This window comes from Papaver somniferum, chromosome 3 (assembly GCF_003573695.1).
Source record: "Papaver somniferum cultivar HN1 chromosome 3, ASM357369v1, whole genome shotgun sequence".
Taxonomy (NCBI): Eukaryota; Viridiplantae; Streptophyta; class Magnoliopsida; order Ranunculales; family Papaveraceae; genus Papaver; species Papaver somniferum.
Window position 1 is genome coordinate 188,432,965 of NC_039360.1, and position 14,645 is coordinate 188,447,609.

The window sequence follows — 14,645 nt, forward strand, 5'->3', positions numbered from 1 at the left end:
CGATAGGCAGAGGCTGGAGGTGAACGAAAGTACAATCTATACTAAGGATGAGAATTTCCCGAAGGAACGTGGGTCAGCTGAGGTGGCCGAGTTCGACTGGAGAAAGCATGCGGTGAACGAAGGTACCATCTGTACTAAAGGTATATCAGGAAACGATGGACCCAGAGGCAGCAAAGATATACTTGGAGCAGAAGGGGCTATAAATACCAAGCCTCACCAACAAACTAAGGGCATTCAATACCTAGGAGAGAAGATCTAGTCTTAAGCTTATACCTCTTTAATGTTAAGAACTTAAGTATTTACTTCAACTTGAGTTCTCTCTATTACTTTGGGAAGCATTTAAGATCTTTGTAACCATCATGACAATACAAAAAAATCACTCATTACCCCGTGGACGTAAAAGAAAGTCGAACCACGTAATCTCTTGTGTCTCATGATAACTTAGCCATTTACATTATCTTTGTCTTCTTAGTTATTGTTGTGATCTTGAGTATCTTTTACTACTTAGCATTATCAGTTCAACAGAGGCATCAATACTACTTAGTATCTGATTCTCTGAGCTGTATACATTACGTAGACTATGGGAAAACGAGTAATCACAGTTTGGCGCTAGAAGGTTTTGCTCACCATCTTGAGTTTTTTTTTAATTATTCCGTCATTTACTTTACTTAGCATCTTCTTAAACAAAGATATCTGAGTTCAGCAACGATGAATCTCACTCTCTAGTGATTGGTTCGTCCGTTATTTTCGCAATTTCTTTGAGTTCATATCCTCTAAAGACTAGCAATCTCACAGATCTACAAAAGTTTTCACAAAAACATACTCACAAAACGTTAAAACTTTTGTTTTGTACTAAAACAACCTTTTCCGACAAAGCATCTTTTAGATCTGACTACCTCAAACTGCAGAGGAATCTCAGTGAGATTTTAAGGAAAAAGATCTTCTAAAGCATTTAATAACCCTGTTTTTGGGAGATCTGATACCTCTTTTTAAATTGGTTTTCAACGTTTAAGGTTGTTTCTTCCAAGGGTGTCATAAAAATTTAATACCCGTTTTTCCAAACGTCATTTCTGTCCTTTTTCTGAAAAAAGATGTTTAACCGTCTTCAGTGTCAAAGCATTAATTTCCACTTTTGACGAAGGAACCCAAGTAGCAGATTTTTGTCGTTTTTCTGTGACTGCAGGATAACAAAAACCGAAGGCATGCAGAAACCAAGTGATGTACCAACAAGCTCATGACTAGCAGTCACACGAGAAAGATCTCAAAAGCCATCTCAAGCAAATCAACGAACGGAAGCAGAGGACGGGAAAAGTGAAATAGCACGAAGGACGATTGCTAACAAACCACATATTCCTGCTGAAGGGATGGGGAAAACATTGGGAGCTCAACCACTTTATGGCATGCTATTATCGGAGCATCCCAATGTCAAGCAGCCACCTGCGGCCAACGCAGGGTTACCCAAAACCTTAGTTCCTACGGGACGAGGGTTGGGAAACCTAACTCCAATCCAGATAGATCCCGATGCGCCGATCCTCGACGAAGAAGTGGAGGACTCTGAGGATACGGCCGACAACACTCCTCCGGGCGGTGGAATCCATAATGAAGATCAAATGGCAGCACAAGTAGCAGCCTTGCAACTCCGAAACAAAGAGCATGAGGATACAATGCACGTGATGGCCCAAGAGAACCAGAATCTAAAGGATATGCTAGACATACAAATCGAAGGTTCCCAAACTCACCCTCCGCTAAAGAGGCGTGAGAATGAAGCTATCTCAGGAAGACGAAGGGTGGATCTTAACCCACCAAAGGCTAACCCAGCATGGGGAGCCAGGAGAACACGCCACGATCCAGTTGAGACGGATCCAACATACAATCCCTCTTAGTCCTACTACGATGAGGCATTTTCCAAAGATGCTCACAATGTGAACATGGTTATGGAGCATATGGAGAAAATGCGGAAGGATATAAAAGGCCTAAAAATCGTCCACACAGGTGCAAGACTAGAAGAAGTGCTACAAGAGGCGACCACATCTCCATTTTCTTTTCGCATTTTGAGGGAACCCATCCCTATGAAGTGCCCGGTACCTACGTTCAAGGCATACAACGGTACCTCAGATCCTGCAGCCCACCTACGGTATTACAATCATGTCCTCTACCATTGGGAAAAGATGAGGTAGTACTTTGTAGGTAATTCCCTGCAAGCTTAACGAGATCAGCATTGGCCTGGTATGACAATTTACCAGCAAACTCAATTGAATCTTTTGAGCAATTGTCTACGGTGTTCTTGGAGACATACATGTACAACAAACCAATAAAGGCAGGGTTAGATAGGCTATTTTCTTTAGCTATCGGACCCCACAAAACATTGATGCAATACACAGATAGGTCGCAGAAGACATGCCAAGCAATCGGGAAAGTCAATCCAGAAATTAACATTAATTGCTATAAGTACGGACTTGATAGGACCTCATCCATCTTCGTGGAACTCCACAACTGATCCCTTGATTCCGAAGGAGAACTTAGGGTTGTCCAAGATCGCTACATCCGACTTTAAGAAATCCAGAAGGACAACCCCAGGGCCAATAAAAGGCGACAACATCTCTACAACGGACCAACTCTATGGAAAAAATTCTGGAGATACCTAAGGGACAAAACGAAGCCGGGGGAAGAACCAGCTCTCGAGACAAAATATCCAAATACGGAGATGGAAAAAGAGGAAAAGGAAGAGAAAAAACGAAGGAGGCCAAGGAATACTGTGCGTATCACCAGTACTACGGGCATAAAACTGACACGTGCTACCATCTGCGGAATGTGATTCAGAGATTCATAGACGAAGGAAAATTCATGGAGTACGTACAGATACAACCGACTGAAACCGAGGTCGCCCCGAAGAAAAGGGTAGAATTACCTCAGGATGGCAAATACATCAACATGATCACCTTCTACAGCGAAGATCAAGAAGAACTGCTCGAAGACATCCTCGAGTTAGCACGAAAAAGAAGAAATTTAGAAACCCACGAGGTGTTCAACTAAGCGGACCACCTACTATCACTTGGGAAGAATGGATGGCCACACCATTAACATTCTTAACAAAAGACGTCAATCAGGAGGTCGAAATGCACAATGATCCACTTTTGATCACTCTTCCAATACATGGATGGAACGTTACGAAGGTCCTCGTTGACGGGGGAAGCTCGTTAAATGTATTGTTTTACGAACCCTACCTACACATGGGTTTGACAACGGAGCATATGGACTCTTCCACTTGCACAATATACGGTTTCAATGGAGCAGTCTCTAGACCAAAAGGAGAAATTATCTTGCAGGTACTTGCAGGACCCTTAGTAACTAATACAAGGTTCTGTGTGGTGGAAGCACCCTCGCCCTACAATGTAATCATGGGCATACTATGGGTTCATAGATTACGAGGAACAACTTCGACATATCATCAGTACCTTCGGTTCCCTCCACCCATGGGTGAAATTGAAATCAAAGGTGACCCGCAAGACGCAAGGCTATGCAATCTGGAAGAAGTCAGACTCAACGAAGAAAGAGCTGCTACCCAGCAGCACGAAAGAAAAAGACGAAGGGAAAACACTAAAGAAGTGAAGGACGAAGCCTTCTCAATACCCGAAGCCACCTCAGTTCCGGAGACGAGCACCTCCGCCACGCTAGGGGCGAACGTCTCTGCCAAATGACAATTACAGAAAAGCACTCCTCAACGTCCTCAGAAAAAAAACCTTCTCACCGGTGGAACCAACAAATAAAATCAACATCGGAACGGAGGCGGAACCAAAAATGATCAACATCGGAACTTTACTTGAAGAGGAAGAGGAGATGCAACTACAAAGGCTTCTAAGGGACTACGCAGATGTCTTTGCGTGGTCAATGGAAGACATGCCTGGGACCCGAATTTGGTGTCCCACCACCTTCGGCTCAAACCAGAAATACCACCATTCAAGCAACGCATCCGTAAGGTGGCAGACATCTACCACGAAGCGTTAGAAAAGGAGTTACAAAAGCTACTAACCGCGGGATTCATACGAGAAGTCAAGTATCCCACGTGGATATCCAACATGGTGATTGTGCCCAAGAAAAACGGAGGCGTATGCATTTTCATCTACTTTAGCAATCTCAACAAAGCATGCCCCAAAGACAGCTACCCGCTGCCAAATATTGACCAACTGGTCAATGCAGCAGAAGGTCACCAGAGGCTATCCTTCATGGATGGATACTCAGGTTACAACCAAATTGCCCTTGCAGAAGAAGACCAGGAGCATACTGCGTTCTTTACCCTACGAGGCTTGCATTGTTATACAAGGATGCTTTTTGGACTAAAGAACGCGGGGGAAACATACCAGCGATTGGTAGATAAAATCTTTAAGCCGTGGATAGGCAAGATACTGGAGGTCTACGTGGACGATATGCTTGTCAAGAGCAAAGAGGAAAAACACCACCTATCAGACCTAAGGAAAATATTCGAAGCCATGAGAAGCTTTCACTTGAAGGTAAACCAGGAGAAATACACGTTCAGAGTAACCTCAGGAAAATTCCTAGGATACTTGGTAACTAAGCAAGGAATAGAAGTGGACCCCGAAAGGGTCAGAGCAGTAATGGAAATTCCATATCCACAAACACTAAAAGGAGTACAAAAGCTAAATGGAATCTTAGATTCCATGGGAAGATTCATAACAAGATCATCAGATAAATGCAAAGCATTTTTCGATACACTAAGGAAAGGAAGCAGGTTCATGTGGACCACGGAGTGCGAGCAGGCCTTCCAAAAATCAAAGAATATTTGACTTCGGTACCCATCCTATAGAAGCCAGAGCCAGGTGAAATTCTCACCTTGTACTTAGCAGCAACAAGCTACGCTGTGAGCGTAGTATTGGTACGGGACCAACGAAAAGAAGAAAAGCCCATATACTACATCATCAAAACACTCAGTTCAGCGGAGTGTAATTATACCAAGGTGGAGCATCTTATATATGTCTTAGTAGTGGCAACACATAAGCTAAGGATATATTTCGACGCACATACCATACGAGTCTTCTCAAAGGCTCAGATAAGTGAAATCCTCGACAGCACGGAGAAAATTGGAAGGGTGGCAAAATGGAATGCCATGATCAAGCAGTTCCACATAATCTTTGAAACAAGGAAGGCTGAGAAATCATAAATCTTAGCAGACTTTCTAGCGGACCTACCTCTCAACGACGAAGCGGAGATAAATGACATCCCAGGAATGGAGGAAGACAAGCAAGAACCAGAAGACCTCTTGCAACCTCAGAATTCACGGAGGTGGGAGATATTCGTAGATGGCTCCTCCAATGGAGAGGGAGCAGGCATAGGGATTGTAATAACAACCCCTACCGGAAACCGACTCATCTATGCCTTCAGTTAGAATTCGAACAATATACTAATAACATCACAGAATACGAGGCATTCATACATGGTCTGCACTTGGCACGGGAGCTAGGCTTATCTAATGTTCGTTTGACTAGTGACTCATAGTTAGTCATTAGACAAATCGAGCTCAAATATCAAACTTTGGATCCAGTACTATCTTCGTACCTAAAGCTAGCACAGGAGCATGCGTCAAAAATCAACAACGTTACATTCAGACATGTCTGTCAAAAAGATAACAGATACGCAGATGCCTTAGCATTCATATCATCGATGCTAAGGGACAGAAATACCACCTCCGTGCAAATTGGAAGGATATATGAGCCTTCGATAGAAGGACCAATCTTAGGAGTTGAGGAGGCTATGGTCGTTCAAACTCGATCCATGAGAGAAGCTGAGAAAGGAAAAGAAGACGAAGAAGAGCCAAACAACGAAGTCGAAGAATCTGACAAAGATCAACCTATGTCGGAAAAAGACAACGAAGACAACGAGAACGAAGCGGAGGATTATTGGAGGATTCCAATTCACCAATACCTTGACAAAGGTACCTTGCCAGCATATGTCAAGGAGGCTCGAACACTCGAATCGAAAGCAGAAATGTACATCCTGCGTGATGGAATACTGTATAGAAGGTCATTTCTTGGACCTATGATACGGTGCCTCTCACGAACTGCAGGCATAAGGATACTCCATGATATACATAGTGGAGATGCCGGCAATCACAGTGGAAGAAGGTCCTTGGAAGACAAAGACAAAATACAAGTATATTACTAGTTAACCATGGACGAAGATTCAAAGAACGTGGCTAAGCGTTGTGAGAGATGTCAACGCTTTGCCAGGAAAATTAAAGCACCAACAACGGAGCTCAACTCAGTAATCATCCCTTGGCCATTTTTCAAGTGGGGGGTTGATATTGTCGGACCCTTGATAGAGGGAACCTCGAAGAGAAAATACCTTATTGTGGCTAAGGATTACTTCACCAAGTGGGTGGAGGCAAAGGCTTTGGAAAGAATTAGGGACACAGATGTCTTTAAGTTCTTGTTTGAACAAATCATATGCAGGTTCGGAATACCAGCCGCCATAGTCTCTGACAATGGCAAGCAGTTGCAAGGAAAGAACATATATATGTTGTTCGATACTTTCAACATTCAGAAAAAAAAAGTCCACTCCTATATACCTTAAGAGCAATGGACAAGCGGAGGCGACTAACAAGACAATAACGATGAACTTGAAGAAAAATCTAGGAGCATACAAGAAAAGATGGTGTGAACAACTGCACAATGTCCTATGGGCCTACCGATCTACAAGAAGGGCGGCCACGGGAGAAACTCCATTCTTGCTAACCTACGGAGCCGAAGCGGTCATCCCAACGGAGATAATACTTCCAACAAAAAAAAATGGAGGCATGGGAGAAGAACCTAACGACAGACCTAATGCTAGAAAAGCTCGATGATCTTGAAGAAAGGCGGGAAATGACTTTGCAAAATATGGTAAACTATCAACGAAGGCTAGCTCGCGAATACAAGAAACGGGTCATCCCTAGAAACTTTGTGTTCGAAGAATGCGTATTACGTCAGATACCACCATATCTAAGAAAGAAGGAGTTGGGCAAGCTAGCTCCGACGTGGGACGGGCCCTACATCATACACGACATCGCTGGAAAAGGGTCATACTACCTAAGGACCCTCAAAGGTGAAGTATTAAAATACCCTTGGAATGCAATGCACCTAAAAAATTACTACCCGCAAGAGAATGGTGATCACTCAAGAGAAGAAGGGAACGGGCAATATCCCACCATGTTCTTTCCCTGATCAAAGGTATTATGAACCTTACTAATCAATGAAAGAAAATTTTTGTTAAGAGAAAGTCAATTTTTGATTAGGTACAAATTGGGTTAGAATAGACACCCTCCGTCAGGATTGATGATGAGGCAAGGAAAGACATAACTGCGCATATGTCAATACCCGGATCCTCAGAGTGATAGCTCCATTCATGAGGCAATAAGAAAAAAAGTAAGATATCCCCTATAGAGATACCTTGTCGAAGTAAAGCAGCTATCGCTGAACGCGTAGGGTTACATGAAGACTATTGCCCATGTAGGAGCCCTCACCACCACGGTACCTTCTGTCCAAAGGATACTTAGGTAGGACGATGAATGTTCCACCCAAGGTTAAACATACCTTAGCACCTAGTGATGACTTCAATGTGCAATCATCTAGACACAACATGTCTACAAACAAAATATTCATGAAATAATATAGGTACAATAATAATGTTACCAAAATATGACTAACATGTCTTAAAAGTTGCAGATAGAAAAGATTCAAACCATCACGAAGCATTGTTTCAAGGAAAGGAGACGACACAAAAGCCCCTCAGCTGGGGGAACATATAACAAAGAGTTAAGTTAAGATAGACTGGACACGACAGGATCAAGGATAAGAGATATGAGGAAAGACCACACCCTTAGCTTGGATCTCGGCCTCTGCAAATGCATCATTAGTATAATCGATAGCCGACTTTTCAAACTGCGCCTTCATCTGAGCAGACTGAGCCGCCAAATTCGAAGCAGAATTTTGATGAAGCTTTGTCATCTGAGCACTAGGCTGATCGTTAGCTCGCTGGAGAGCCTCAGCCTTGAACTTAGCAGCAACATCAAACTGGCGAATATCTCCAGCGAAGATATTTGGCCTTCAAGACGGTTGATCTTGGCATTTTCACCCACCAGCTGCTCCTGGAGACCTGCGAATATGAAGGGTGTAAGAAATAAGGGGAAACAACAAAAGATACAAAGGATGATGCTGGAATATAAGGACCCTAAGCTACCTCCTGCATGGATAAGGGATTGTTCTAAACTATGCTGAGCCTCAGCAAGATCCACCTCAGCGGCCTCGATATCTTCCACAAGGGTATCACGCTCAGTCCGGAGGTCATCAACATCTATCCGGAGCGAAGCATTCTCTGAGGATAGAACTTGGTAAACATTTTCTAACTCTTCAAATTTCTTGATCAAAGAGGCATGAGACATGGAAGATGATTCGGAGTCAGCCTCAATAAGTTTGTTCTTAAGAGAACAGACCTCAGAAGACAAGACGTTACGTTCTGCATTAACGTTAGCTAAAGAGGCACAGGCATCTTCGAAATCCGCATGAAACTTTTTTGCGGATAATTTCTTGGGATAAGAGGCGTCTCTCAACTAAGGAAATATCCTCCTTTTTCTTTAAAATGAGACTCTCCTTCCAATTAAGGGCTTCGTCACATTCTTTATGAAGCAAAGCCATCTGCTTCACTAAATTCGAGTTATGAGCAGATTCAAGGGAAAGTTGGGCTTCATTATGGACATTTACGTTCATCAACCTATCAGACTTCTTCTGATAATACCAAACATTGGAGGTTAACTTGGCTACTTGGTCCCGGAGATATCTAAGCTCACCAGAGCTACCAGCTGGCAGGCGAAGGTTTTCTTAGGACTATGCAACCGAACAAGAACAACAACAAAGCTAAGGGAAAGAAGGAATGAACCTATGGCTTTGGAAGACTCAGCATCCAGAGCAGAATCAGCAGCTTTACGCCTGTCCTCAGCAACCTTAGCAGCATTATTAGCTCTCTCGAGTGCCAGCTGTAGATGGGGAAAAACGATTTGCTGGTTTTTTAGGAAAGTGGAGAGTCGAGCGTGCGGACGGGACTCCTCAACCGATCAAACTGCTTAACCTCACACAGATGCACTGCAAAGGGAGTGCTTAGATTCGAGAGATAAATCTGTAGGACTCCGGCCTAAACCAAGTCAATGGTCGTTCCAGAGTCAATTCGGTTACAAAAGGGAGATGGGTTGATCTGTAGGAGGGAAGCTAAGAATTGTGTGTGATCAATGATGATCAAGGATTGTGGATGTGTTGAAGGTTTCTGCAAAATTGATGAACTGCTGAATGTTGAGTTCGAATAAGTTTTGGTCGATTAATGGAATTTCTGAGAGTGATTGCTCGAAAAAATTGTTGTTGTTCAATCGTGGATCCATAGACTTATTTATATTGTCAGAATGGTAAAACCTTGATCCCTGTAAGTGTGACGGTTTCTTGAGTGAAAGAGTGGGGAAGTGGGAAATCGTGGTGAAACCAGTTCCAAGTCGTGCGGAGACTTGGTTAACCGTTCACCCACTACTTTGCTAACTCCTTCAACTGTTTGCACGACTTACTCACATTTCTCATCATGTATGAATCCACGTGCCGTAGGCCGCCATACCAAAACCTAATTAATATCCCCCCATGTGACGTGATTCATGTCTCACGGATCGTGGAGTCTGCATGACAGACGTGTATTTTATTAGTCAGTTGTTAACTGATCAGACAATGAGTCTAAGTTTTGTTGAGTCGAGCATGAGTGATCGAATGCTCGATGGTTCATGGATTGAACATGTTAGACGTTCTTAGATATTGTTCGTCTGAGAAAATATTGTAAATTCGAGCAACTGAGCATCTGATATCAATAGCTGAATCAATATTTGAGCAACTGAGCAAGTATTGCTCAGTTCGACGAGTTACTGATAAATTAATGAATATTGATAGTTGGATCAATATTCAAGCAACTGAGAAAGTATTGCTCAATTCGACGAATTATTGATAAATTACTGAACATTGATAGTTGGATCAGCAACTGAGCAAGTATTGCTCAATTCGACAAATTATTTATTGGTGACGTGACCCAATAAAATATTAATTAAAATATTGGTAGACTACTGAATACTATATAGTTAATCCAGATGTTGATTTTTGGATCAACATAAATCCATTAGTGTTTGAACTTGCTCAGAATGATGAATTCGTGGAGCGTTTGTTCGAAACCCTAATTTCTGATCAATCGTTCGTCAATTGATGAATTGCTGAAAATAGTTCATGAGTGATAGAGGGACCGACCACATGGGATGACGGACGTCCATGTGGTGTCCAAGTGCTCAAGTGAGCGTGCACCAGGGTCCTGAGTTGACCAGTTGGTGAAAGAATGATGATTAAATGTCAGTTTCATCATTTATTGAAATATTGCTCGATTGAGCATTAGGTGATAAAACCTAATTATGGAAAAGTGAGGGACCGACTAAGAGGACATAAAACCGGCTCTTGGTGGTCGTGGGACCAGCAGTTGGTCGTTTGAGCAAATTCCAAGTCGGTTGGAAAGAGTTTGGACCCGATATGAGCAATTGAGCAAATTAAGTCAAAATTATGAAAAACTGTGGGACCGCTCCTTGCAAGCCTTAAGGCCGGCCTTGGTCGGTCAAGGAAGCATGCCCGTGTCACCATAATTGAAATAACACAGACACTAGAAATTTTGTTAACGAGGAAACCGCAAATGTAGAAAAACCTCGGGACCTAGTCCAGATTGAACACCACACTGTATTCAGCCGCTTCAAACACTAGCCTACTACAAACTAACTTCGGTCTGGACTGTAGTTGAACCCTAATCAATCTCACACTGATTCAAGGTACAATTACGCTCCTTACGTCTCTGATCCAAGCAGAATACTACACACTTGATTCCCTTAGCTGATCTCACCCACAACTAAGAGTTGCTACGACCCAAAGTCGAAGACTTTAGTAAACAAATCTATATCACACAGAAAAGTCTACAAGGATAGATAAATCTGTCTCCCACAGATAAACCTAAAAGTTTTGTTCCGTCTTTTGATAAAAATCAAGGTGAACAAGAACCAATTGATAAACCAGACTTATATTCCCGAAGAACAACCTAGTATTAACAATCACCTCACAATAATCTAAATCGTATGGTAGCGAAACTAGATATTGCGGAATCACAAACGATGAGACGAAGATGTTTGTGATTTCTTTTTATCTTTCCCTATCGGAGATATAGTCTCAAGTCAATTATTCACTTGAACTCGTACGATAAAAAATGGTAAGATCAGATCGCTCAACTACAAGAGAAGTAGTTTTATCTGGCTTCACAATCCCAATGAAGCCTTTAAGTCATTAATCGACTAGGTCCCGAGAAGAAACCTACGATTAAAGGAGAATCGACTCTAGCAAACCAACTAGTATCACACAAGAGGTGTGGGGATTAGTTTTTCTAATTACTAGACGTCTCATTATATATTTTCAAATCAGGGTAAGTTACCTTGGTAACAAAGCATTTAATATTCACCGTTAGATGAAAAACCTGATTTATCCAAGCTAATATATTTCAACCGTTAGATCGAAACTTAGCTTGTCACACACAAATGAAATGTATTCATTTAGGTTTGAGTAACCGTACCTAAACGCGTACATTGGTTGGTTCACAGATGGTTGACCAATGGTTAGCCATATGAGTGCTTTCATATTAACCGTATTCATCTTTCTCATAACTAGTTCAAATGACTCATATGAACTAGTTCAAGAGTTGTTCAACTGCTTAGATCATTTTACATATACATAATTGAAACAAAATCGGTTTGATTCATTTGAATCAATTCATGAACAATATACCCACGGTTTTCAAAGATTCCATTACTCATAATTTATTATTTTAAGTACATGAACTACCGATTTGAGAAATAACTAGCTTGGGTATGCGTACGGGTATGCGTACCTTAGCTACCAGATTTGAGTTGGTTTTAGTTTCCAAACTCATCAGATTTTTCGGGTAAAAAAGTTCCGCCAGTACGCGTACCTAAGGTGACTGGTTTTTGAGTTCGTAAACTTCAAACTCAGCAGAATTTCACGGACGTGAACTTCCGCCAGTACGCGTACCCAACCTGTCTCCTTCAACAATACCGCATGCACACATATGCACGCACTTGGTTTCCGGCACATGGATTTATACACTAATGTGCGAACACACTATATGCTTACATCCATAGGTGGTTACATATTCTCAACTCTACATTTCATCATTGAAACATTCTTCCATAATGTTATAACAGTCGTTAGACATAAATAATCGACTATCGTCATCAAAGCTATTTTCAAGATTGAAACGTCATCGTGACTTTCGTCACGGGTAAAGATGAAGATGGTTAAAGAAAAAGCTTATCAACACGTATTTCGAGAAAAAGATAGGCGAGTAAATTCGACTCGAAATAACAAATATGTATGTATGAAAACTATCATACTTATACGAATTTTGTCTCAAGAGTAGGAGATAGAGTAGATAGACTTTTGAGTGACAAGATGAGTTCAATTCTCCACATACCTTTTGGTCGGATGAAGATCCACCAGTTCCTTGAGTAGTTCTTCGTCTTTGCAAGATAATCGCCATTGAGTCTGGAGCTCAACTACTCCTAACTATCCTAGACTGAGACTTAGTCATAAGTATACTAGAAATCAAGACATATAGTTTTGATCACTAAAATTGACAAACATGCTTGAGATAGCAACGCATGCGAGTTTGACCAAGCAATGCTCTAACAATATCCCCCTTTGTCAATTTTGGTGACAAAACTATCAACACATATGGATTACAAAATAAATAAAACTTTGTAGCTTCTCGTGCACATGCTTGATCTCCTTGGTGCTTCAACATTACTTGAAAACTTCGTCTTTTCCAAGTACTCCCATGATTCCATAGATGTTCAATTCAGCATCATAGTTGTTGAAGTTCCGTAGCCATAACACTGAGAAAAAAAAGCTCTCGATCATTGTTATACAGTGTCATAGTATTATTACACAACATCAAAGTTCTCATATCACAACTTCGAAAACAATACTATGGTGATATGTAGCACTCCCCCTTAGTCAATACTTTCGTATCAACATGAAAACCACTCCCCCTTACATAATGGCCCGTAAAGCACGTAAATCATATGTATTTGTAGTGTAAACTACATAATAATTCTCCCGCTTTTTGTCAATAAAATTGGCAAAGGTACGAAAACGGGATCCTAATGAAATTTTCACGAAGACGATTCAAGACCAAAGAAAAGTACATATCAACTTGTTTAGATGCAATCATAAAGCCGAGGCTAAATGCATTCATCAAGGAGTTTATAAAGATACAAGATAACCCCTAAATAATTCCACAGCTGCACTCCCCAATAAGATATGGAAATTAAGCACAAATTCAAAAGAACTCTCCCCCATTTGATGTCATTCCCAAGAGAACAAAAAGAGCGACCTTACTTTTACAAGAAAAGAAGGATTTTATTGGACACCAAAAACCATAAAGAAATGATTTTCTATATCCAAAATTCGCAATTAAACTAACCACAAGAGAACCCATGATTAATTTAATCGGAATACACAACCAAAATAACCACAAACGAATCTATGATTAATCTAGTTGGAAATGCTCGACATAAGAGAACTGGCGGAGCTACGACTAAGTTCACCATAAAAGAATGATTAACTCAATCGTCTTATGCTTAACACAAGAAAAACTTATGGAGCATTGCAGTATACACATAAAATATGGATCATGGAATGATCAATACTGCGGCATATACAAGGACTCATTCTATTTTCCATCACTATTTGCACAATGACATGCAATAGGCATAATCCTTGTAAACAAAAGATTTTTACCTATCTTCCATCAATAATTAACATAATAGGCTTAACTTTTGTTTGTCAAAAGTTTATCGATCTTGTATCAATACATGCATATCGACATATAAAAGAGGCAACTTTTGACATCATATGGGACAATAATAGTTCACGGACGCAAACACACATATCCCATAACATATTGCAATATATAAAACCATAAAGATTAATACTGCAAAAATCATCTTCCAAATAATTTTAGAATTTAAATAAATAAACCTAAAAACATGAAGATGAAAACGTTGGACAGAGCTATGTGTAATCGCAATAATGGTTATTCCAAGCTCTAGTTATTCTTCCTAAAACATAAGAAATAAATTCTCATAAGAAGACTTTCTAGACATTGATATCTTTGTGAAATTCTGTATTGTTCTCGAACTCCTTGTCGTCAACAACCATTGGAACATAGGGTTCGTGGAGGAAGGAGTCAATACCAACAAACCGTCTTGACTGAAGATGTCGAACCAGGTCCTTCTAAATTTCTAAATATCTTAACACACAAACCTTTATTTGTCGAATCTCCTTTCTTGTCTCTTTCAACTCATCAAGAACATCAGAGAATTTCTGAGAGTTAGAAGGAACTGTCCTTGGCTTCCTCACATTCCTTCTTTTTATTTTCAAGGATAGAGACACCTGAGATTATTTTTTTTCCTTGGTGATTGATGGCTTAACAATCATAGTGATATCTTTTCCATCTGAAGACATGATACTTAA

At 40.9% G+C, this 14,645-nt stretch overlaps 1 protein-coding gene across 1 annotated transcript; it reads left to right on the forward strand.

The window, feature by feature from the left end:
• Window positions 1-5,766: 5,766 nt before the first annotated feature.
• LOC113360440 lies at window positions 5,767-6,177 on the forward strand. The gene has a single exon (XM_026603949.1). The coding sequence runs from the start codon at window positions 5,767-5,769 to the stop codon at window positions 6,175-6,177; it is 411 nt and encodes a 136-aa protein (XP_026459734.1).
• The last annotated feature ends 8,468 nt before the right edge of the window (window positions 6,178-14,645 follow it).